Source organism: Nerophis ophidion, linkage group LG10, assembly GCF_033978795.1.
Source record: "Nerophis ophidion isolate RoL-2023_Sa linkage group LG10, RoL_Noph_v1.0, whole genome shotgun sequence".
Classification (NCBI taxonomy): Eukaryota; Metazoa; Chordata; class Actinopteri; order Syngnathiformes; family Syngnathidae; genus Nerophis; species Nerophis ophidion.
This window is the reverse complement of record NC_084620.1, coordinates 18547864-18574367: the sequence shown is the minus strand read 5'-3', so window position 1 is coordinate 18574367 and position 26504 is coordinate 18547864. Positions and strand designations below refer to the sequence as shown.

Here is a 26504-nt window from a genome sequence, read left to right as displayed (position 1 = left end):
AATGTTTTGTCATCCCCTTCCAGATAGCAAAATGCCACCACTAAAAAAAACAACAAGAAACAATAGAACAGCAACAGGACTTACTCTGTATTTTGAAAAGATTAAGTTCAATGTGAGTAACGGTTACACTCCAACACACCTAATTATACTCGACCATATGTCAACATGTTTGAAATTATTTAATATATTATGCACAATTATTTCTCGCAGTAGAATGATAGTACATAGAATAGTGAGGCAGTTAAAGCAATGAAAGTTGGAGGGACTGAAAAAGTTCAGGTGAGGTCATACATGAGTTAAATATACTGTGTATTAGCCTGTTGAGATGAACTAATAGTGAGGGAAGAGAGGGAGTGTGAAAAACGTGTTGCATCAGTTCCAAGAAGACTTATGGCTGTACTAGTTCAAAAGGATGCTTCTACTCAATATTAAGCAAAGTGTCTGAATACTGATGACCATGTGATATTTCAGTTTTTCTTTATATAACTCTGCAAAAATGTCTACATTTCTGGTTTTTTTCCATCAAAACGGGTTGCTGAGTGTACATTGAGATATAAAATTATTTTTTTAGATTTTAGCAAATGGCTGCAATGAAACATACAGTGAGCAAATTAAAGGGGTCCGAATACTTTCCTTACTTATTGTTTTTTCGCATACATATAAAAATACACGCACGCACGCACACACACACACACAAACATATATATATATATATATATATATATATATATATATATATATATATATACTTCCTCCATATTACTCACATTGCAGTGTATAAGAGGCGAAACATTCTCTAAGACAAACTGAACAGTCTCGCCCTGAGAACAACCTGTGTTTATTTAAATGTATTCAGTGGCATCAGAGTATTTACACATGATGTCACGTGACATTAGTTTGAGGGAAGAACTGCTGCATATAGCAGTATAGCAGTTCTTACAAACACTTGTGAAATACATAATGTCATGGCTGTCTTGGGTTTCCAATCATTTCCACAACTCTTATTTTTTTGTGATAGAGTGATTGGAGCACATACTTGTTGGTCTCAAAAAATATTCATGAAGTTTGTTTTTTTATGAATTTATTGTGGGTCTACTGAAAATGTGACCAAATCTGCTGGGTCAAAAGTATACATACAGCAATGTTAATATTTGGTTATGTGTACATTGGCAGGTTTCACTACAATAAGGCGCTTTTGGTAGTCATCCACAAGTTTATGGCAAGTGTCTGGTTGAAATTTTGACCACTCATCTTGACAAAATCAGTGCAGTTCAGCTAATTTTGTTGGTTTTCTGACATGGACTTGTTTCTTCAGCATTGTCCACATGTTCTCAATGTGGTTTGTGTATGGATTTGTTGAAGGCCATTCTAAAATCTTAATTGTAGCCTGATTAAGCCATTCCTTTACCATTTTTGACATGTATTTGGGGTCATTGTCCGGTTGGAACACAACAACTGCGCCCAAGACCCAACATCCGGGCTGATCATTTTAGGTTGTCCTGAATAATTTGGAGGTAATCCTTCTTTTTCATCGTCCCATTCAAAGCACCAGTTCCATTGGCAGCAAAACAGGCCCAGAGCATAATGCTACCACCACCATGCTTGACGGTAGGATGGTGTTCCTGGGATTAAAGGCCTCGCCTTTTCTCCTCCAAACATATTGCTGGGTATTGTGGCCAAACAGCTAATTTTTTTGTTTCATCTGACCACAGAACTTTCCTCCAGAAGGTCCTATCTTTGTCCATGTAATCAGCAGTAAATTTTAGACGAGCCTTAAGGTGTCACTTCTGGACCAAGGGCTTCCTTCTTGCATGGTAGCCTCTCAGTCCAAGGCGATGCAAAGCACGCTTGACTGTGGATACTGACATCTGTGTTCCAGCAGCTTCCAATTCATTGCATACCTGCTTTTTGGCGGTTCTTAATTTGACACTTGATCATCCTGACCAATTTTCTCTCGGCATCAGGTGATAGCTTATGTTTTCTTCCTGATCGTGGCAGTGACACAACTGTGCCATGCACTCTACTTGCGAACAGTTGTCTGAACAGTTGCTGTTGGAAACTTAAGCTGCTGTTCAAGTCAATGATTCGTTTTGTTAGATCTGTGCTGAGTTCCTCTGACTTTCCCATTGTCGCGTTTGTAATCGAGTCTAATGACTGCATCACGTGAGCCCTATTTAAAAGGCCCTAGAGAATTCAACAGGTGTCGTCAATCATAATCACTCACATGAAGTTAAGAGGTCATGCCATGAAGCTAATTTGATTAGATTGTAACTTTTATACATCACCAAAATTGATAATGTCTGTTGCTGTATGTATACTTTTGACCAAGAAGATTTGGTCACATTTTCAGTAGACCCATAATAAATTCATAAAAGAACAAAACTTCATGAATATTTTTTCGTGACAAACAAGTATGTGCTCCAATCACTCCATCACAAAAAATAAGAGTTGTAGAAATTAATGGAAACTCAAGATACCCATGACATTATGTCTTTCACAAGTGCATGTAAACTTTTGACCACAACTGTATATGTGTGTGTGTGTGTGTGTGTGTGTGTGTGTGTGTGTGTGTGTGTGTGTGTGTGTATGTATGTATATATATATATACAAAATAAAATCTACAGTATATTGCAATATTGGCATATAAGAAAGACATATCGATAAAAAAGCCAATATCAGACATCCCTATACCATACCAATATAAATTGGTGTTAGAAATCCCACAATTTTGTATGTTTATGTCTTCATGCTTAATTGATAAAGTTTTTTTTTCAGGTGTTGTGATTTTGTTCCGACATCGGCACACAGCCTCATCTTTGTCATGTCTCCATTTTTAAGTGGAGATAGCTAAGTTGTTGTTTTTTAGTACTCTACCAACAGTCACTTATTCTACTGTGACTCAGACTGACTGAGGTGTGCTATTAGATTAGAAGTATTAAAGAAAAAAACACTTTACTGACCCTCCCCTTTTCAATTGCATTAAACTTATATTGCAAATTGTACATTTTCAATTAAAGAACAAACTTGGAAACTATTTCACACTGCGGACTAACCAGCAGCCAGCTTGTTGCTTTGTGAAGCGCGGTGCAGTTTGATATGGCATGCCGATATAATCCACACAAAAACAGATATTGATGTGGTCTAATATCACATTTTCAGGCCAATATCTGCTGATGGTATGAGTCAACTAATATTATCAAACATTCTTGATATCCATGAATCGAAGAAATGACTTCCAGATGCCTTTGTTAAGAGAGATGAAAAGGGGGAATTATGATACCTATAATTGTTTTATTTCTAAAAAACAAACCAAAAAAAAAAACTACCTGTGAACAAGGCACTGGGCACACCAACAAGCCCAGTTTTGGTTAACATAAAGTATCGTATTTTTGGACTATAAGTCACAGTTTTTTTCATAGTTCGGCCAGGGCGTGCGACTTATACTCAGGAGCGACTTATGTGTGGAATTATTAACACACTACCGTAAAAATGTAAAATATATTATTTAGAAGAGACAAAGAGGAAGAAGATTTCATCGGATTTAGCGATTAGGAGTGACATATTGTTTGGTAAACGTATAGCATGTTCTATATGTTATAGCTATTCAAATGACTCTTACCCTAATATGTTACGTTAACATACCAGGCACCTTCTCAGTTGTTTATTTATGCGTCATATAACGTACACTTATTCAGCCTGTTGTTCACTATTCTTTATGTATTTTAAATTGCCTTTCAAATGTCTGTTCTTGGTGTTGGGTTTTATCAAATAAATTTCCCCCAAAAATGTGACTTATACTACAGTGCGACTTACGTATGTTTTTTTTTCTACTTTATTATGCATTTTCGGCAGGTGCGACTTATACTCCGGAGCGACTTATGCTCCGAAAAATACGGTATACAGTGGTGACATAGGGAACCATGATTATCAGAGTATCCAGTATTACAAGAGGCATCCAACAACACATGCAATCAATAAGAGGAAGGAAGTTTATTTTTTTCTGTTTCACACACAGATATATTTTTGGGAACATACAAAATGTGCTCCTTAAAAAATGGTCTTCAACTGCAAGTCCCAACTATTTTAAAGCAGACACCAGCTTATTTCATCCAACACATATTTAAAAAAAAGAAAGAAAAAAATGTTTGTTGCTATTTTTTCAGGTAGTTATTAACATGCATTTTGTTTTGTACATCTAAAATAATGTGCAGATTGAAAGGGTGCTGCACTCTACATGGCATTGTCATCAACATATAAATGAAAAGTAAAACAATATATTGTGGCAAATGCAAGAAACAGAACGTTTTCTCTTCAATGTCTTTATTGTAGACTGCCAACATGAGAATAGCAACAACACAACACAACATGCACTTTTTATGTGTTCTCCCAAAACGCAAAACCACACCCCTTCTCTGAGTGTGAGCATGGTCTTAGTGCCCGCCACAATATAAAAAATAACATTACGAAGTCGATCCCTTTACAGTTGTGCAGATGTTTGTGGCATTGTAGCATCTTTTGACATGGATTTGACCGGGATTTACGACATTTTCATTATTGTTCCATTCACTTTACCAATGCTAAATACACTTTTATTACTTTTCAACCAGCGTCTTCAATAAAGCATTGACTTGTTTGTTCTACAGCCACAAATCATTGAAATTGCACTGTATCTTAAACAAATAAGTAATCCATGTTTCAAGCTAAACTCTGCTATGACATACTGCTGCTTAGGGATGATGTTCGAAATCGGCTCTCCCGGTTGTTCGACAAGAAAAAAAACGATTACATGGACTCGAATCCCTTGTTAAGAACCGGTTCCCGTTATCGAGTCCACTACAGTAAAGAAAAAGAGTTGGTTCTTTATTTGAATCCGTGAGAACAAATCCCTTCCCACGTACAGGAAATGCCCTGTGGGACATGAAATTAAATTGTAGACTCTTACTGACACCTTGTGGTGATATGAAAACACTACGCGTCATTAGTTTGGGCACTTCCGTGTTGAGACAATTGAGAAGTAGACAAGTTGTGTTAGCTCTTACAAGCCTTGGAAAAGTTAAGTCTGTAAGTAAACGATTGAACATGTTTATGTAACTCAATATTAAGGTGGAAAGTGTTTAAGTTTGATACTAAGATGTTTATTGAAAAATGGTATTTGCGCACTGTTTCAATGGACGTTTTGAGGACTTAAAATGGCTGCCAGTCGTATATTTCCACCATCGAAATAGTTTCAACAATCAGAAGTATTTGTTTGATGATAGTACTGTATATTTGTGCGAAGCTAATATTTACATGATGTGTATTACATTTCAGTATGTTAATTGAATCACAGGGCAGCACGGGGTTATTGCGTCTGCCTCACAATACGAAGGTCCTGAGTAGTCCTGGGTTCAATCCCGGGCTCGGGATCTTTATGTGTGGAGTTTGCATGTTCTCCCCGTGACTGCGTGGGTTCCCTCCGGGTGCTCCGGCTTCCTCCCACCTCCAAAGACATGCACCTGGGGATAGGTTGATTGGCAACACTAAATTGGCCCTAGTGTGTGAATGTGAGTGTGAATGTTGTCGGTCCGTCTGTTTTGGCCCTTTGATTAGGTGGCGACTTGTCCAGGGTGTACACTGCCTTCCGCCCGATTATAGCTGAGATAAGCACCAGCGCCCCCCGCGACCCCAAAGGGAATAAGCGATAGAAAATGGATGGATGGATGGAGTTGAATCACATAGCTTATACATTTTTCATTGTGTGTATTTCAGTTTTAAAAAAATATATATTACAGTCCAGTGCAAGACAGAAGTAAAGATAGGAAAAGACAACGCAAGATCAACAAGAGTAAAGATCCTAAATGGATAATTTTTTTAATTAATTATTAATTTTGTATCTTATTTTATTTTATTTTAGTCTTCTATTCTTTTCTCCCATTCCCCCCACTTGTTTACCTGTATCTCACCTTTTTTGTAAGGGGCGCTGGAAGCCGGCAGACCCGTTAGCGATCCTGTTCTGTCTCCCTGTAATGTTTGTCTGCTCTTGAATGGGATTGTTGGGAACATTTTTATTTTCCTGAAGGAATAAATAAAGTACTATTTAATATAATCTAATCTAATCTAATCTAATCTAATCTGATCTAATCTAATCTAATCTAATATGTTGTGGATTGTTTGTTAGCTGTCAGCCAAGCTGTAAAACCTCAACACGTATAGTGAGGGCAGAACAGGCAATATGCAATTATTGCCAGGCTTCGCTCTCATGTAAGGGGGGAATACTTGTTGATTGATTACTGTAGTGTTCTTAGTGTCATAGTGTGTGTACTTAGTATGTTCCAATAGCAGCAGGAGTGCACTTTTTGGAGACCTGTATTATTTTCAGTTTTGTGCCCAAGGGACTGATTTTATTTATCACTATTATTATTTATACACCTATAGTGATCACAGAGACAGGTTGTTTTTGTGTTACTGTACGTATTTGTTTTTTCTGAGAAATTCCACTTAAGATTCAAGATTGTTAATTGTCAAATGCACAGTTAGACAGTTTGCCGTACAATGAAAATCTTACTTTGCTAGTCCACCCTTCAAAAAGTCACACGGTTCTTAGCTAAAAAAATAAATAAAAATGTATATACAAGGCACAGTGAGTAACAACCATTGCAACCATTGAATTTGAGATTTTTTTTAAGACCCTATGGGTACCTTGCAAGCTGTGGTATTCTAGATATCAAATTAATGACGCTGGCGCCATTATTTGGGGATCAAAGCAAGAGTGCAAACTCCAAAGTCAACACAGAGCAAATTTGTGAACGGTTGTTTAAATTAACGTGACAGCTCCAGTCCGGGATTAAATTGGTGTGACAGCTCCAGTCCGGCATTAAATTAACTCACCGTGTGTCCTGAGAATGCATTTTGAGGATGTGAAAGAAAAGGCTGTTAAAGGCAGCGAAGGCCAACTCATCAGAGGTACACCTGCACAGTATCATGTCATTCAGTTGCATCCAAAGTCATACTTCTACAAAGATGACAATTCTTACATAATATTCATACTGTCTTAGAGGTTTTCATGTCATAATGGGTCATTGGCTACTGCAGGTGTACCTAATGGTGTGGCTATGATACATTTGATGTCCCTGAATGATGTTCTATTGCATTTTTTTTTTTTAGTGCAGTCAGAAGTTTTTGTTACTCTTTCGTCAGCTGCATACACACGCACACACACACACGTACTCACACACACACACGCACGCTCTTACTGAGCCTGATGTCATATCAATCTCACGAGCCTAAGCAGGCTGTTCAGTGAGATGTGAAATTGAAACGCAGCCTTGGTTATTAGACAAACAGTCCACCAGCCCTACTGCCGCTTCTCTTGTCAATAGCCACCGTGAGTAAAAAACTAACAGCTCATTTGTCGACTTGCACGACCCCGTGGTTGCCGCATGGTCTTGTGTGTTAGTGTGTGTGTTTTTGTGTCCCAATCGATGCAACAACAAAAAAACAGGACAAAAACAGTTAAATACATGTTCTGTGTTACATTTCCTCCCCTACACTTTCAGACCAGTCATAACATGTATTTATGTATGTATCTTTTTTATTTTTATTTTTGTATTAACTTATGAGCATCATGAAGATTCTGACCAGCTGGTGTCAGGCTGGTCAGAGTAAAAAAAAAAAAAACTAAGAAAACATTGGAAATCTTGTAAAAACAAGCAATTAAGGTTATGAATAATACAAAAAAAAAACTAGGCACTATCATCACTGTGCCATTCTAAAAAAAATACAATATTTTAAACTGGGACAGTCTTCACACATTTGCAGACTTTGAAGTGACCTTTTGCTATTCCTTTTTTTTATTTCTAGTTATAATTATGTATATGTATTGTTGCATTTGAACAACTGTATTGTTGATAATAGAGGTAAACTATTGGTTTTGTTCATTATCAATAGCGATACTTCTATTGGTATTTTTATTGCTCCAGTTTTAGTGTAATAATGCTCATTGTCATTTCTGTATTACTATTTATTTCGCTAACTGCTTCTTTGCAATCACTTTTACAATCATTTGTACATATTGTATGTGCTGGTGTTGTTCTATTGTTGTTGTTGTTATTGTTGTGTTTGCTGTTGTTGTTTTTGTCTTTCTGTCTAATCCCCCTATTATCCTCACAATTTCCCCCTCTGTCTTCCTTTTTTTTCTTTCTATCCCCTCCTGCTCCGGCCCGGCTGCACCAAATGATAATATAAATACATTTGATAAATTCAAATTCAAATAAGGCAACAAGAGAAGTATCCTACACTTCTCTTTTGTAAAGTAAATCTGAACAGCCGATATGGGCATCTACATCAATCATCTGAATTGCCTGAGAAGCTGGACAGGACAAAAAAAAAAAGAAGAAAAAAAAAAAGTGACCTATAAAGTACTGCATGAATTGGCTGCAGATCCTCTGGGAGAGTTTATTAGCAAAAGAAGCAGCCGTGAGCATGTCACTCGAGGCTCCGTCAGAGGTGACTGTTATATTCCTCTGTGCAGGAGCACTTTCAGTAAGTCGGCCTGGTCAGTAAGGAGCGCAATTGTGTGGAACTCAGTACCTGTGGAGGTTAAACTGGTCACAACTTATAAGGCATTCACAAAAAAAAAAAAACTGTGGCTTATCAACGCCTCCAGCTGCCAGCACTAAAATATGAACCTGTTTTAATGCTAAGATAAATGTTATGTTGTGATGTTTTATTTTATTTTTCTTCATATTGTATATGTATCGTTTTGATTTTTTTTCTTTCTTTCTCTCTCTCTCTTTCTTTTCTTTTTTTTTTTAAATTGTAATTGTACAGCTTTTTTCCATCATGGCCAGGGGACTACAGATGTAAACTAGCCTTCTGGCTAATTCTGGCTTTTTTAACCATGTGTAGTCATGTATTTTATGAAATTTGATTGTCCCCTTTGAAATAACATAATCTAATCCAATTCACACTGCATTGGGTAGCAGCATTGGAAAAAAATTTAAAATAAAATCAGCCACTAAAAAGGCTTGTCGGATGCCCACTGTCCTGCATTTTATATATTGCAAAATTAACTAGTTTGTGTAGTAGTTTTGAAAGTTGCCAGAAACAGTGTCAAGGTCCCCTATTGTCAATGTTTTCCACCTCCTGTTCTATTCTATTTTTACAGTGGGGCAAAAAAAGTATTTAGTCAGCCACCGATTGTGCAAGTTCTCCCACTTAAAATGATGACAGAGGTCTGTAATTTTCATCATAGGTACACTTCAACTGTGAGACAAAATGTGAAAAAAAAATCCAAGAATTCAGATTGTAGGAATTTTAAAGAATTTATTTGTAAATTGTGGGGGAAAATAAGTATTTGGTCAACCATTCAAAGCTCTCACTGATGGAAAGAGGTTTTGGCTCATGATTCATTCTTTCCTTAACACGGATCGATCGTCCTGTCCCCTTAGCAGAAAAAACAGCCCCACAGCATGTTTCCACCCCCATGCGTCACAGTAGGTATGGTGTTCTTGGGATGCAACTCAGTATTTTTCTTTCTCCAAACACAAGTTGAGTTTGTACCAAAATGTATACATGGATGATACAGCAGAGGATTGGGAGAATGTCATGTGGTCAGATGAAAGCAAAATATAACTTTTTCCCCCATAATTTACAAATACATTCTTAAAAATTCCTACAATGTGATTTCCTGGATTTTGTTTTCACATTCTGTCTCTCACAGTTGAAGTGTACCTATGATGAAAATTACAGACCTCTGTCATCATTTTAAGTGGGAGAACTTGCACAATCGGTGGCTGACTAAATACTTTTTTGCCCCACTGTACTTGTTCAGGTCCACAAGTGCTTCTTGTTCGTAACGGTCTTGTTTAAAGTGTTGCACTACAGTTTATTCATCCCTCAAAAAACTGTTCAAACTGACCACAACATAACAAATGTGTTTTCTTTATTTCCTACACATTGAACAAACAGAGCACAGTCTTCCAAGACAATTTTTTGGTGTGTTAAACATACTTGGCAAATTATGTTTCTGATATGATACAATATATATATATATATATATATATATATATATATATATATATATATATATATATATATATATATATATATATATATATATATATATATATATATATATATATATATATATATATATATATATATATATATATATATATATATATATATATATATATATATATATATATATATATATATATATAAATATCAATGTTGCCTACAGTCTGTAGTGATGTTGAATGAAAATCAACCTGTGGTATGCTGAGGCAGAACAAAACTTAGGGGTGAGAGACACCTACAAGGACTTGTGAGAGAGACATGGAGGTATTACAAGAACACACAAAAAAAAAGATTAAGGAGAAGGATGATATGAGATGGAACACCTGGAGGGAGAGATAGCTGCAGGGTCACTATCACTGCCATGGTGCGTGATATTGTGCTTACAAAATGGATGGTTTCCAAGGCGACAGATAATTAAGGGCAACTGTTTTAGCGGCATCAAGTGTTCTGCTCTTCCACCCAAGAGCGCGGTTTGTCATTAAAATTCAAAGAGCTCAGACTGTGGTAAAAGTGGTGTGCATTGTGGTTATAAGGTCAAATGCGGGCCATGCAACCAGACATCGCGGAACACACCTCGGCATTATGACAGCGTTATTTTAAAAACCCAATTCAAACTGTCAATGAAAAACACATTTAGTATGCAAATTTTAGGGTTGCTGTTTTTACCAATTGTTTGGAAAGACCTTCAAATGCTGTCAGTCCCAGGATTAAATTAAGCCAGACTCTGCAAAATCTGACCTGCAGCAATATTTGAAGGAGGAGGAAAAACAAAAGAAGGGACAAAAAAAAAAAAAAGCACAGAATCCAATCAAGACCCCTTATATGCTGAGGGCTCTTAAACTGCATGACATCCGCCACCGCACTTAGTCATGGCTTTGAATAAAGCCTCGGAATGCTGTGTTGACATCACTTTTAGTGATTAATTCAAGTGCTTCATCAGAGGCCTTACATCTACTGCATAGTGTCAAAGAGATGTGGGATTTGGAGTCACTGAAACCACCAACCATTGCTTCTATTCTAATGTCCAATAATTAATTAGGGCAATATCCATCCTTAGGTCAGATGCCGCCGTCGGTGCTTTCCAGTCACCTATGTTTCCTGCTCTGCTTATCCATGTTACTAGTGCATACAAACAAATGTTGTCGGTCAATTTTCTTATCTGGCTGACCCTCTTTGTCGTGATTTCAAATCCGTCAGTCACTTTGTCTACCTGATCCTTTGCAACATGCCCTCTGTCACGGTCTACGTTGACCATTGCTGGTCTGTACCCTCGGATGCAGAACCAGCACGCAAAGTGCAACTAAAACCCCTTTTACTAAGGAAACTACAAAATAGTGCTGCAGGGTAGTGCACAAAAAGGAACAAGACATGGACGGGAAGAATAGGAAAAGCTTTGCAGCATGACAAGCTACAAAGCAAAAAGCACAATGATCAACAGAATGATGAGCTTCAGAAGCTGCCTGATTGGCAACCAACTGTGTCACCAAATCACCAAAAATCGACAGGGGAGGAGTCAGCGCTCAGACTAAAGAAGTGGTAGAAAACAAGAAGTGGAAACAAAAATAAGAGCGCTGGACAGGAAATACAACATAATACAAAAAAACAGTAACTGTCATGTGACATCATGGCACCCTGCTTACTTTAAGTTAGTCAGATTTGATTGAATAAATGCACTGCAAGAAAGTGCTGACAAAATATAGGAGAAGAAGACTAAATTTGGGACAAAATACTAAAATCTAATGAAATGATGTCCGTGAAGCGCCACTGGAAAAACTCACAATGTCATCAAGTATATATTTCAAAATTTCTAGCCAAAATATCAAAACAAACAATCCCATCCATCCATCCATTTTCTACCGCTCATTTCCTTTTTGGGGTCGCAGGGAGCGCTGGTGCCTATCTCAGCTAGAGTCAGGCGGAAGGCGGCATACACCCTGGACAAGTCGCGACCTCCTCGCAGGGCCACAAACAATCCCCTGAATTGTAATTTTCCAGCGAGACATAAGAACGTCTTTTTAGGCAATAGATCTTATGATAAAAATAGTACTACTAATAGTACTACTTTTGAGCGTCACAAGTTTGTTACTGTATAAGAACCACAGTTTCACAATACAAATAAGAATCACTAACGCGTTTTAATTGCTAATATCTTATTTCAAAAAATCTTACTCAAACAAATTTGGCTTGTTCCATTGGCAGAATTCTTGCTCATTACAAGCAAAAGTAACTTGGACGACCAAAAACAACTTGTAATAAGTTGCCAATGGTACAAATCAAAATTTTGGGAATATTTCTTGAAATAAGACATTAACAATTAAAACAAGCTGTATTTACTATTTTTTTTAAGTTTTCTGTCTTATAAAAAACTTATAATGCTTTAAAGTAGTATTGCTTTCCTCAGAAGATATTTTGCCTGAAAACTAGTTTTTATGTCTCACTGAAAAAATACTATTCAGGGGACTGCGACATGTATTATTAAGTATGTTTAGATAGTTGGACTTGAAACTAAAAATATGTATTTTGTGAGATTGTGAGTTTTCCCGGTGGAGTTGATTTTACCTGATGAGGCATCCTAAATAAAGATTTGTATATCTAGAAATTAGCAGGACTTTATTAGCTAGAAAAAAAAAAAAATTCTGAAAACAAGCATTATTTTACTTGCGATTCTGAAATTAAGCATCCTCAAAATTAATATTTTTAAATGAGAATAGACAAAATCTAATTACTCATGCTAAAATTAAGATTATGATGTAAAGGCAATGACTAAAGGTAAGTAAATAGCTCTTAAAACCAAAGACATTTCTTGAAATAACATTTTAAAGCTTGGCAAGTGACAGATAATTTGCAGTGTGGCCTCCTTTTCACCATCTCTATATTGCACAGTTCCACAGTTTTGATTTTACAGTAGGAAAGAGATTCATATGGTCCTTTTTGTCATGGTTTACCTGTTGAAGGCTTTAAATGTGTTTTGCGGCAATTCCAACTTTGACCAAAGCGTCAGTTGCTATGTAGAGTGGCACTTTCCATCGTTTTCAGCAGACTGCATTGTAAAATGATTGACCCGCTCCCTTTCTTTCACGCAAGATCCACCTAAGAATGGGGCCATATGATTAATTTCCCCAGTGTATATGTGCAGCATCTGCCTTTCCATAGATGTGTTTATGTTTGTGTTCAATAACTACTGTTGTGTTTTAGTCTAGTCAGCTAGCCACCAGCTTACTGGCAGCCCTAAATAGCATAAGCAGTATAGAAAATGGATGGAGTGATGTACCATAGATCAGTGTTTTTCAACCTTTTCAGAGCCGAGGTACATTTTTTGCATTGAAAATATTCTGAAGCACACCACCAGCTGAAATCATTAAAAAATGAAACTCAGCATCCGCTATTGACAATAAAAAGTATTTCTCGCAATTGTTTGATATGAATTGAAACCTTAACCAACCATGCATCAATATAGCTCTTGTCTCAAAGTAGGTGTACTGTCATGACCTGTCACAACATGCTGTGACTTATTTTGAGATTTTGGTGCTTTACTATGTATAGTGTTTTAGTTCTTTTCTTGCGCTCCTGTTTAGGTGTTGATTGTCGTGTTATTTACGGATTTACTTTCTGGACGCCGTCTGCTCCACACGCTGTAAGTCTTTGCTGTCGTCCAGCATTCTGTTCTAGTTTACTTTGAAGCCAGTTTAGTTTTAGTGTTGCATAGCCATCCCTAAGCTTCAATGCCTTTTCTTAGCAGCACTCGCCTTATAATTACAACATTTATGGCATATAAAAGAAAGCTGCATCATTGTGTAAATTCTCCAAAGCATTCACACATACTGTTTTCTACACCAAAATGCATCTAATTATTATCATTCAACGTTCTTATTCTTCTTCTTCTTTTCCAGATTTTGGCACGCTCTACCTTCAACATTTTTCACCCGATTCAAATCGTTCCAACTTTAAACTGTTCAGACTATTCAGGAAATGCAGGCTTTCCTTTTAAACATTCCCAGATTTCCCAGAGTTCCAGGTTTTTTGGGACGTTTTTCCCATTCAAAAATAAGTGCCCATTTTTTCAAACTTTGATCATTTCCATATTTTCAACCTATTAAAACCATGCCACTTCAACACATTCCACCAGTCTGGAAATTTAAACTTCCCTTTTGCCAAGTTCCAAAAAAGTTCTTCTTTTCCAAAGCTCTATTTGCACCCTTTTTTCTAGTGACTACCCCTTCCACATTTTTCAGCGCATTTCAACCGTTCTGCCGTCAAATGATTCCTCTTTGTCAGGACAAAAAAACTAAGTTGTTTTTTGAACTGGGAAAATTCAGTTTTCCTGAAATTTCTCAATTCCACGTTACTACTTTAACATTTCTCGACCGATTTGACAAATTCCAACACCAACCATTTCAACTTATGCAGTTGTTTTACCATTTTCCCAAAAAATTCCGCTTTTCCTGAAATTCCCAAAACTTTTGGAAATTCCTATTGGAATTAAAGGGACATTCCTCAAAGTTCAACAACCCCCACATTTTTCATCTGATTCAAACTATTCCAACTTCAAAATATTCAGCCTGTTTGGGAGTTGTGTGCTCTACTTCAACAATTCAAAAAAAAATCCAGGATTTCATTTAAACTTCAGCATTGGAACATTCACCTACTCAAGGGCTTAGTGGTAAGATTGTCTGCCCTGAGATCGGTCGGTCGGGAGTTCAAACCGTGACATACCAAACACTATACAAATGGGAGGCATTACCTCCCTGCTTGGCACTCAGTATTAAGGGTTGGAATAGGGGGTTAAATCACCAAAAATGATTCCCGGGCACGCGACCGCTGCTACCCACTGCTCCCCTCACCTCCCAGGGAGTGATCAAGGGTGATGGGTCAAATGCAGAGAATAGTTTTGCCACATCTAGTGTGTGTGTGACTATAATTGGTACTTTAACTTTAATTCACACGCAAATCCTTCAGGAATTGTCTCATCTATAGTTACCATTGTTTCTCCGGTCTGCAATTGTATTGCATTTTATTATTGATCTTACGCAAAGTTGTTGCCATGGGTGACGAGCGTGCTTCCCTTTAGGCACCCATGCTGCATGTTTTTGTGGGTCAAAAGTTCCATGTCCATACAAAAGGTGTTTTTCCCTCTCCTTCGTTTCACTCTTGTCAAAATTAATTGTGCATCATGATCAAAGCCATCCTTGGTCTTTACTGGTAGTTGATATGACATTGTTAATTTTTGGAGTGTTCTGTCATTCCATGTTGCATGACTTTTAATCTATGAGATGAGCATATATAACTGGGAAATAAGCCATCACTGTATATTTGCTTGCGCTTTAAGGAGTGGATTTAGTTTATTTCCAACATGCTTGACACATTGAAGTATGTGTTGAAGTATTGAGTAGTAAGAAGTGGAGCGCAGTCTTTGTTACTCTGCCTGAATGCATTCTCCACACTCCTCATCAAACATGCGTCTCACTATAGGTGCATAAATCAAGCGGCAGACCGTAAATTGATAATAAAGAGGCTATTTATGGGTGGCTCCATTTCAAATGGGGTGGTTTCATCCATGGGCGTACTGTGACGTTAACAGAGACTTTGACAGCACTTTGGACTTCACTTCATGCATCATGCATGTAAGCCCTGACTTCCTTCCAGCAACAAGCACTAAACCTTATTTGATAGAAATAGGACTAAAAAGACACTTGAAAAGGCGTGGACCGAGTAATTGTTGCCATTGTGTGTCAGTTAAACTGATGATGCCTACCTTTAAATATCTTAACACTTATTAGCGTATACATTTGTGTTTTTTTAATCGTGTGGCTTTGAAATTATTATTATCGCTCATATGACATTTGTGTGGGTTTGGCTGAAAATGGGAATGAGACTGTCAATGTTTTATAGTCATTTAACTTACACTCACACACACCCACACGTGTTTGTGTGTGTGTATATATGTATATATATATATATGTATATATATATATATATATATACATATATACACACATATATATACCATATTGTGTTATATATAAATATAAACGGAATACAATGATTTGCAAATCCTTTTCAACCCATATTCAGTTGAATGCACTACAAAGACAAGATATTTGATGTTCAAACTCATAAACTTTATTTTATTTTTTGCAAATAATAATTGACTTATAATTTCCTGGCTGCAACACGTGCCAAAGAAGTTGGGAAAGGGCATGTTCACCACTGTGTTACATATTTTTTTTCTTTTAAAAACACTTAATAAACGTTTTGGGAACTGAAGAAATTAATTGTTGAAGCTTTGAAAGTGGAATTATTTACCATTCTTGCTTGATGTAGAGCTTTAGTCGTTCAACAGTCTGGGGTCTCCGCTGTTGTATTTTACGCTTCATAATGCGCCACACATTTTCGATGGGAGACAGGTCTGTCCAAAACCTGTATGTACCATTTCGCATTAATGGTGCCTTCACATATGTGTAAGTTACTAATGCCTTGGGCACTAATGCACCCCCTATACCATCACGGATGCTTGCTTTTGAACTTTGCGCCTATAACAATCCGGATGGATATTTTGCTCATTGTTCCAGGGGACATATATATATACCACATCCACAGTTCCCTAATATAATTTGAAATGTGGACTCGTCAGACCACAGAACACTTTTCCACTTTGCATCAGTCCATCTTAGATGAGCTCGGGCCCAGCGAAGCCGGAGGCGTTCCTTGGTGTTGTTGATAAATGGGTTTCGCTTTGCGTAGCGTTTTAACTTGCACTTACAGATGTAGCAACCAACTGTAGTTACTGACAGTGGTTTATGAAGTGTTCCTGAGCCCATGTGGTGATATCCTTTACACACGGATGTCAGTTTTTGATGCAGTACCGCCTGAGGGATCAAAGGTCCGTAATATAATCGCTTACGTGCAGTGATTTCTCCAGATTCTCTGAACCTTTTGATGATTTTAGGGACCGTAGTTGGTAAAATCCTTAAATTCCTTGCAATAGCTCGTTGAGGAGTGTTGTTCTAAAACTGTTCGACAATTTGCTTACAAATTGGTGACTCTCGGCCCATCCTTGTTTGTAAAATTACTTAGCATTTCATGGAAGCTGCTTTTATACTCAATCATGGCACCCACCTGTTCCCAATTAGCCTGCACACCTGGGGGATGTTCCAAATTAGTGTTGAATATGGGTTGAAAATGATTTGCAAATCATTGTATTCCGTTTATATTTACATCTAACACAATTTCCCAACTCATATGGAAACAGGGTTTGAATATATATGTATATATATATATATATATATATATATATATATATATATATATATATATGTATATATATATATATATGTGTGTGTGTATATATACATATATCTATATATATATATATATATGTATATATACATATGTATGCATATATATATATATATATATATATTAGGGGTGTTGGAAAAAATCGATTCGAATACGTATCGCAATTCTCACATGTGCGATTCAGAATCGATTCTCATTTTTAAAAATATCGATTTCCAATTTTTATTTTTTTTTAAATCAATGGAACAAAACAATACACAGCAATACCATAACAATGCAATCCAATTCCAAAACCAAACCTGACCCAGCAACACTCAGAACTGCAATAAACAGAGCAATTGAGGAGACACTGAACAAACTAAAAGTAGTGAAACAAAAATGAATATTATCACCAACAGTATCAATATTAGTTATAATTTCCGCATAGCAGTGATTACTAATCCCTCTGATATTACCATTAGACATTTATAAAAATAAAAAAAAGGACAATAGTGTCACAGTGGCTTACACTTGCATCGCATCTCATAAGCTTGACAACATACTGTGTCCAATAATTTCACAAAGATAAAATAAGTCATATTTTTAGTTCGTTTAATAGTTAAAACAATTTTACATCTTTGCAATCAGTTGATAAAACATGTCCTTTACAATTAAAAAAGCTTTTTTTAAAAATTCTACTACTCTGCTAGCATGTCAGCAGACTGGGGTAGGTCCTGCTGAAATCCTATGTATTGAATGAATACAGAATCATTTTGAATCGTAAAAATATTGATATATAATTGGATCGCGACCCCAAAAATCGATATTGTATCGAATCGTGGGACACCCAAAGATTCACAGCCCTAATATATATATATATATATATGTAGTTGTGGGAAAAAATCACAAGACTACTTCATCTCTACAGAACTGTTTCATGAAACAGTTCTGTAGAGATGAAGTAGTCTTGTGATTTTTTCCCACACCTACATATTGCGCTCTACCACGGTATCGAGCACTATTCTCTGGATAATCCAATCAAGATATATATATATATATATATATATATATATATATATATATATATATATATATATATATACTGTATATCCATCCATTCATCCATTTTCCATCGCTTATTCCTGTGGGGTCACGGGGGGCGCTGGTGCCTATCTCAGCTACAATCGGGCGGAAGGCGGGTACACACTGGACAAGTTGCCACCTCTTCGCAGGGCCAACACAGATAGACAGACAACATTCACACTCACATTCACACACCAAGGCCAATTTAGCGTTGCCAATCAACCTATCCCCGGGTGCATTTCTTGGACGGTGGGAGGAAGCCGGAGTACCCGGAGGGAACCCACACAGTCAAGGGGAGAACATGCAAACTCCACACAAAAATATCCCGAGCCCGGGATTGAACCCAGGACTACTCAGGACCTTCATATTGTGAGCCAGACACACTAACCCCTCTTCCACCGTGCTGCCCTATATATATATATATATATATATATATATATATATATATATATATATATATATATATATATATATGTATGTATATATATATATATATATATATATATGTGTGTGTGTGTGTGTGTGTGTGTACAGTCACAATCAATAAGTTTACATACACTTGTAAAGTACACATGGTCATGGCTGTCTTGAGATTCTATTAATTTTTACAACTCTGTAATCTATAGTATGAATAATACATAATCCTGCTCACTATTGAACAGTTAAACAGGTGCAGAAGGACACAACTTCCTTGGCAGAGGAAATAATATTTGAGCAAGCCACCCTTGCCCTGTCCTTTTGCGGTGTGTGTTGGTTTATTAACGAGGCGTCCAACAGAGAAAGTGTGCAGTCAGCTCGCTGTTAACATACGTCGCAAATATAAAATTGACAATGGCTGCTTTTGCGCTCCCTGCGTAAGCATTGCCACAAAGCTTCTCTTGGGGGAGAATTGCTTTCTTTTCGTCCCCGCCGCCCCTCCATCTTGTTCGGTTTCTCCTTTAATGACTATTTTCTGTGTCAGTTCACACTTCACTTGAGATTGCTGAAATTGTCAATTTCAGGAGAAATTGCCCCTTTAAATGTATATGACTCCATCTCGCCCATCTTAAGACGTGGATGTGACCGCATGCGCTCATGTCGTTTGTGTGTTTGTCTTCTTCTCCAGTCGATGATGGAAGGGTATCGTCATCGCTCTCTTTAGTGGGCCTCGCTTGTCTTTAACCTTCCTGCCTGAAAGTGCACAAATACAATAAATGGTGGCGGAATTATCCGAGACTTGCACCGCCATCTTTGGACAGCCACCACAGAGAAACCCCGCTAGGGGAATCCAGCGAGGTCTCGGAGGTGATTTTTCTGTAATGGAACTTCAGGATGAAGCAGATTTGATGATCCGCCACCTGTACGCTGGCCTCTTGGTGGTTTATTCTCATTTCAGTGCAAGATGCCTGAGGGCCCTGCAGGGAGGCCGAGGCGGTGGCACCAAATGGGAGGGAGAGGTTATGTGCACCAAACAAACAGAGGAAGCCCGGTGTCACTTCAGATCATGCTGAGAGAAAAAACATTTGATTTGGATCGCTATCAAGACAAATAGATTGGATGCAAATGCAACGTAAAAGGCCATCCACATGTCGCCCCATGCCCACTGGCTCCTGTCATTGACTTGTCACTGTCCTCCCCATGCTGCTTCTTGACATGTCTGAAGTGTGTCAGACTTGTTTGGGTTTCCTAGACCGCTAACCGCCCCGCCCCCATGTAACATTATGGAGTTATCGCACGTCACCCTTTCCCTGATGTAGTCTGTCTTGTATTCTTCTTTGCTCGGGTGCAAATCAATTTGTCTCACAGATGAAATGCTGCAGAAAAATTTGGCGATTTATTCTCTGAAAGTAATTTTGTAGCGTGAAACTTCGAAGCAGATTGAGACATTTTGTTTTACTATTGCACTGCAGTCGATACCGCAGTTAATTGCTTTCATTTTTGCAGTATTTGATCAGAAAACGTGCTGCTGAGTGCGTTTTTTGTTTTTTGATGTTTGGTCCTGTATCCATGCCAATGTTTCCCTGCTGGCTCATTTAAGAATCTTGTTCTCAGGGTATTTGGTTTGAGACCCATGGTGTTGACTTTAACTGAGCTAAAAGCACCCCAAACTAATCAAACTTAATTAGTAGGCTAGTGGAACTAAGGGAGAAGATAGATGGCTGCTAAGGACCATAAAGTCAGCCGTTACAAATCAAGCATCACAAGTACTTCTGTGGAACTAGAGTCTGTTGTGTTGCAAAAAGTTTTCCGTTAAAAAAAAAAAGAAAAGTTGTTGAGGATCACTTATCTCAGGTTTGGTGTTCTCTTCACAGGAAAGGAGGAGTCCGTAGCGACCTTCAAGGGCAACGAGTTCTTCTGCTACGACCTGTCACTGACGCCCATCCAGAGCAGCACAGACGAGATCACACTGTCCTTCCGCACGCTGCAGCGCAATGGCCTCATGCTGCACACGGGCAAGTCGGCCGACTATGTCAATCTGTCGCTGAAGAGCGGCGCCGTCTGGCTGGTCATCAATCTGGGCTCCGGGGCCTTCGAGGCCCTGGTGGAGCCGGTTAACGGAAAGTTCAACGACAACGCTTGGCACGATGTCCGCGTCACCCGCAACCTGCGCCAGGTAAAGGAAAATATGCCGCTGTTGGATTTGCTACTTTCTAACTTCTTCTAGCTGGAGTGCCACATGTCTGCAGCGCATCTTTGATCTTCTCTGTGTCTACCACTCAAATCTCTATTTTTCAAAGGTTGATGGTATACTATCGACAGGTTTCTTTCCTTTTTCCTTATTTTTTTCACTTCACTCACTGAAAATGTTCTGCTGTCCTATTCAAGGCTCTTTAATCCTTTGTATCGCCTATCATTGAATCACATACATTGATTGAACCATATTGCAAAGCCTTAAAAAAGGGACCTATGATCTACATTTAACACACTTCCTTAAGGTCTAAGTAATACGTATCATGCTTTGTTGTAAATTTTGCTCAACAATCTAACGGTACAGTAGGAAAAGGAGACAGCACGGAGGCAGGGACGTCGTTAGTTTGCAGCTTGTTTATTGAAATATATATATGTAAATGAAGTGTGCGATTAAACCACATGTATACGGTGTGACTATGCGTAGCGATTATATGATGAGTGTTGCCAGGTGGTTTTGAAATTAGTGTGGAAGTCCAGAAAAGGCAAGGCAGGCTCGGAGGTCCAGGGACAGGTAGGAGGTTAGGGGCTGGAGCGAGGCATCGTTGTCCGAGGGCAGACGTGAGGTCTAGCTCCAGGAAGGCAGGCGAAAGTCCAGAGGAGATCCAGGGAGACGAGACACACAGCTCGAAACCAGGGGATGACGAATGGCTGCTGGATGACGACATAGGACAAGACACGATGAACACAACGGAGAGGAAACACAAAGAGTGAGGAAGCGCATGTGCAAGAGACGTGTAAAGCTTACTGTACAGGTACAAGTAGCTATGTTCTGGCACTGGAACGGAGGACACGCTGGCTTATGAAGGCAGGAGACTCATCAGCATCATATGTGTTGATTGCAGAGTGAGGAACGCCCGTAGGCGTATTCTGAGGTGCAGAGTGAAAGGCGGCAGGTGTTTGAACCGTAACACAATCACTTTTATAAGTAGTTTTTTTTTGTTTGTCTGCAAGATGCTCGATTATGGGAGCGTCACAGCCTTGCAAATTAAACCAAGCCCCACCCTCAAAAAAGTATCATGATTACAATTTTGAAAATGTACACTCTTTAAATATATATCTTGAGGACGTCACCCATTTTTTTTCTAGACACGGTCGAAAATAAAGTTCATAAATATTACATCGATTCATCCTGTCACAACATTACGCACACTTGCACACTCTCTGATCGTTACAGAGTGCATTTATGAAGTTTAGCAGCAATTATGAAACGCTTGAACTAATATTTTCGGTTTTGTGTATCCTCACAACCTGAAGGAGCTTGACTTGATGTCTAAATAAGGACTTCCACCATGCAGTGAAGTCACAACGTTGTCAGACCACATAACCGCGTGAATATAGGCATACAAAACTGCACGCAAGCTTACGCCTAAATGCATGAACTTTATGATTTGTTGCTTTAGCATTTTTTCAAACGAGTATCTAAGACTTTTGTAAGTCAGACAATTTTGAAATCTTCATACATGCCCTTCAAGTAAAAGTAGTATGTAAATGTATTAATGATGATAATGAGGTCAACCCGGTGGACGAAAGGGTAGCCTCCCTCCGCCTTCGGGTGGGGGGACGGGTCCTGACTGTTGTTTGTGCTTATGCACCAAACAGCAGTTCAGAGTACCCACCCTTTTTGGGAACGCTCGAGGGAGTACTGGAAAGTGCTCCCCCGGGTGATTCCCTTGTCCTACTGGGAGACTGCAACGCTCACGTTGGCAACGACAGTGAAACCTGGAGAGGCGTGATTGGGAAGAATGGCCGCCCGGATCTGAACCCGAGTGGTGTTTTGTTATTGGACTTTTGTGCTCGTCACAGTTTGTCCATAACAAACACCATGTTCAAACATAAGGGTGTCCATATGTGCACTTGGCACCAGGACACCCTAGGCCGCAGTTCCATGATCGACTTTGTAGTTGTGTCATCGGATTTGCGGCCTCATGTTATGGACACTCGGGTGAAGAGAGGGGCGGAGCTTTCTACCGATCACCACCTGGTGGTGAGTTGGCTGCGATGGTGGGGGAGGATGCCGGACAGACCTGGGAGGCCCAAACGCATTGTGAGGGTCTGCTGGGAACGTCTGGCAGAGTCTCCTGTCAGACAAAGTTTCAATTCCCACCTCCGGAAGAACTTTGAACATGTCACGAGGGAGGTGCTGGACATTGAGTCCGAGTGGACCATGTTCCGCACCTCTATTGTCGAGGCGGCAGATCGGAGCTGTGGCCGCAAGGTAGTTGGTGCCTGTCGGGGCGGCAATCCTAAAACCCCTTGGTGGACACCAGCGGTGAGGGATGCCGTCAAGCTGAAGAAGGAGTCCTATCGGGTCCTTTTGGCTCATAGGACTCCGGAGGCAGTGGACAGGTACCGACAGGCCAAGCGGTGTGCAGCTTCAGCGGTCGCGGAGGCAAAAACTCGGACATGGGAAGAGTTCGGGGAAGCCATGGAAAACGACTTCCGGACGGCTTCGAAGCGATTCTGGACCACCGTCCGCCGCCTCAGGAAGGGGAAGCAGTGCACTATCAACACCGTGTATGGTGCGGATGGTGTTCTGCTGACCTCGACTGCGGATGTTGTGGATAGGTGGAAGGAATACTTCGAAGACCTCCTCAATCCCACCAACACGTCTTCCTATGAGGAAGCAGTGCCTGGGGAATCTGTGGTGGTCTCTCCTATTTCTGGGGCTGAGGTCGCTGAGGTAGTTAAAAAGCTCCTCGGTGGCAAGGCCCCAGGGGTGGACGAGATCCGCCCGGAGTTCCTTAAGGCTCTGGATGCTGTGGGGCTGTCTTGGTTGACAAGACTTTGCAGCATCGCGTGGACATCGGGGGCGGTACCTCTGGATTGGCAGACCGGGGTGGTGGTTCCTCCCTTTAAGAAGGGGGACCGGAGGGTGTGTTCCAACTATCGTGGGATCACACTCCTCAGCCTTCCCGGTAAGGTTTATTCAGGTGTACTGGAGAGGAGGCTACGTCGGATAGTCGAACCTCGGATTCAGGAGGAACAGTGTGGTTTTCGTCCTGGTCGTGGAACTGTGGACCAGCTCTATACTCTCGGCAGGGTTCTTGAGGGTGCATGGGAGTTTGCCCAACCAGTCTACATGTGCTTTGTGGACTTGGAGAAGGCATTCGACCGTGTCCCTCGGGAAGTCCTGTGGGGAGTGCTCAGAGAGTATGGGGTATCGGACTGTCTTATTGTGGCGGTCCGTTCCCTGTACGATCAGTGCCAGAGCTTGGTCCGCATTGCCGGCAGTAAGTCGAACACATTTCCAGTGAGGGTTGGACTCCGCCAAGGCTGTCCTTTGTCACCGATTCTGTTCATAACTTTTATGGACAGAATTTCTAGGCGCAGTCAAGGCGTTGAGGGGTTCCGGTTTGGTAACCGCAGGATTAGGTCTCTGCTTTTTGCAGATGATGTGGTCCTGATTGCTTCATCTGACCGGGATCTTCAGCTCTCGCTGGATCGTTTCGCAGCCGAGTGTGAAGCGGCCGGAATGAGAATCAGCACCTCCAAGTCCGAGTCCATGGTTCTCGCCCGGAAAAGGGTGGAGTGCCATCTCCGGGTTGGGGAGGAGACCCTGCCCCAAGTGGAGGAGTTCAAGTACCTAGGAGTCTTGTTCACGAGTGAGGGAAGAGTGGATCGTGAGATCGACAGGCGGATCGGTGCGGCGTCTTCAGTAATGCGGACGTTGTACCGGTCCGTTGTGGTGAAGAAGGAGCTGAGCCGGAAGGTAAAGCTCTCAATTTACCGGTCGATCTACGTTCCCATCCTCACCTATGGTCATGAGCTTTGGGTCATGACCGAAAGGATAAGATCACGGGTACAAGCGGCCGAAATGAGTTTCCTCCGCCGTGTGGCGGGGCTCTCCCTTAGAGATAGGGTGAGAAGCTCTGCCATCCGGGAGGAACTCAAAGTAAAGCCGCTGCTCCTTCACATCGAGAGGAGCCAGATGAGGTGGTTCGGGCATCTGGTCAGGATGCCACCCGAACGCCTCCCTAGGGAGGTGTTTAGGGCACGTCCAACCGGTAGGAGGCCACGGGGAAGACCCAGGACACGTTGGGAAGACTATGTCTCCCGGCTGGCCTGGGAACGCCTCGGGATCCCCCGGGAAGAGCTAGACGAAGTGGCTGGGGAGAGGGAAGTCTGGGTTTCCCTGCTTAGGCTGTTGCCCCCGCGACCCGACCTCGGATAAGCGGAAGATGATGGATGGATGAGGTCATATGTTTTTTTTTCATACACCATATTTATAATTATTCAAATTTTTACTTCAGCAACGTTACTAAATAAGGTTTGCTGTCCTTTAAATAGGTCACTAAATCAGACAGAGCTTTCCATTTTGCCACACAATGATAATGTGCACTAACGATGGGACTCGTTAACAATCATTAAGCCTTGCATAGTATTAAAATGCACAGGTAAAGTGTGTGTGTGGCAAATAAGGCACATCTATCGGCCGCTGAGCTCATCACTTGGCAGTTGCAGAGTGCGGCTGTGAGACACAATCAATTTTACTTACACTCGCCGTGCTTACTTGCTCACATTTTGGAGGCTAATTGTAATTGGAACGAATGGCTTGTCAGAGCTAATAACGGCAAGCTCGGGCAGCTCCTGAATGCCAAAATATGGGCTGACGTCCATGCGTGCAGTGAAAAGCAAAAACACCCAATGGTGAAGTTTTCGGACACGAGAACGAAGCCTCACATCTCAGGCAGGTTTGCCAAGCTGCTGGTCTAAGGACAAGGACACTCAAAGGCATGTTTTGCAGATTGTGGGTCAACCATGCAGTGCTGTGTGGCTCCCGTGTGTGACCAGCAGAGTGAGACGGTACTAATGAGTTTTGAAAGCCGACATGATTTTAAAAGATTTGCGGCATTAAGCGAGGCACCTACCTGCCGAGTGTGCTATAATGAGGCAGATGAGTGTCCGCTCCTTTACATTAAAGGCATTGCACAACTCATATCTATATCAGATTACTCTTTAATGACATTTTAAATCCAAAACTTTGTTGATTCAGCCTTTAATCATACATTTATTCACTTTAGATGGAAAACGATTAACGTTAGGTTTAACTTACAGTACATCACACTTGATAAGATCCTTGCTTTTTTTGCATATAAATACCATATAGATGCACGTACTGTAACAGCAATAACACACCATAATACCCAATATGTGCAAAATTGAAAATACCAACAAGGAATGTTGCCTGGGCAGGGATGCGGTTGATCTATGACCTTCACTTCAATCTGCTCTACGTGATTTCGGCCACGCTGTTAACTGTAAACCCAAATAAGTGAGCAGGACTCCAAAAAAGTGAGGCAATCAGTTGCCGCATATTTTTTGTGTTCATAAACTCAAATATTTGAGTATATCAGATCAATAATTGTTGGAGTTTATGTTAAATGCACTTTTAAATGATTGTTGAATTAAACTTGCCA

General features: G+C 40.0%; 1 protein-coding gene across 7 annotated transcripts in view; it reads left to right on the top strand.

Moving 5' to 3' along the window:
- LOC133560314 (neurexin-2-like) overlaps positions 1-26504 on the top strand; it is a 1077892-nt gene that overhangs the window by 493191 nt on the left and 558197 nt on the right. For all 7 annotated transcript variants that reach the window (XM_061912740.1, XM_061912739.1, XM_061912738.1 and 4 more), the window contains one exon: positions 20709-21010. In XM_061912740.1, coding sequence (XP_061768724.1) covers positions 20709-21010 — 302 coding nt within the window. The remainder of the gene's footprint in view (positions 1-20708; positions 21011-26504) is intronic.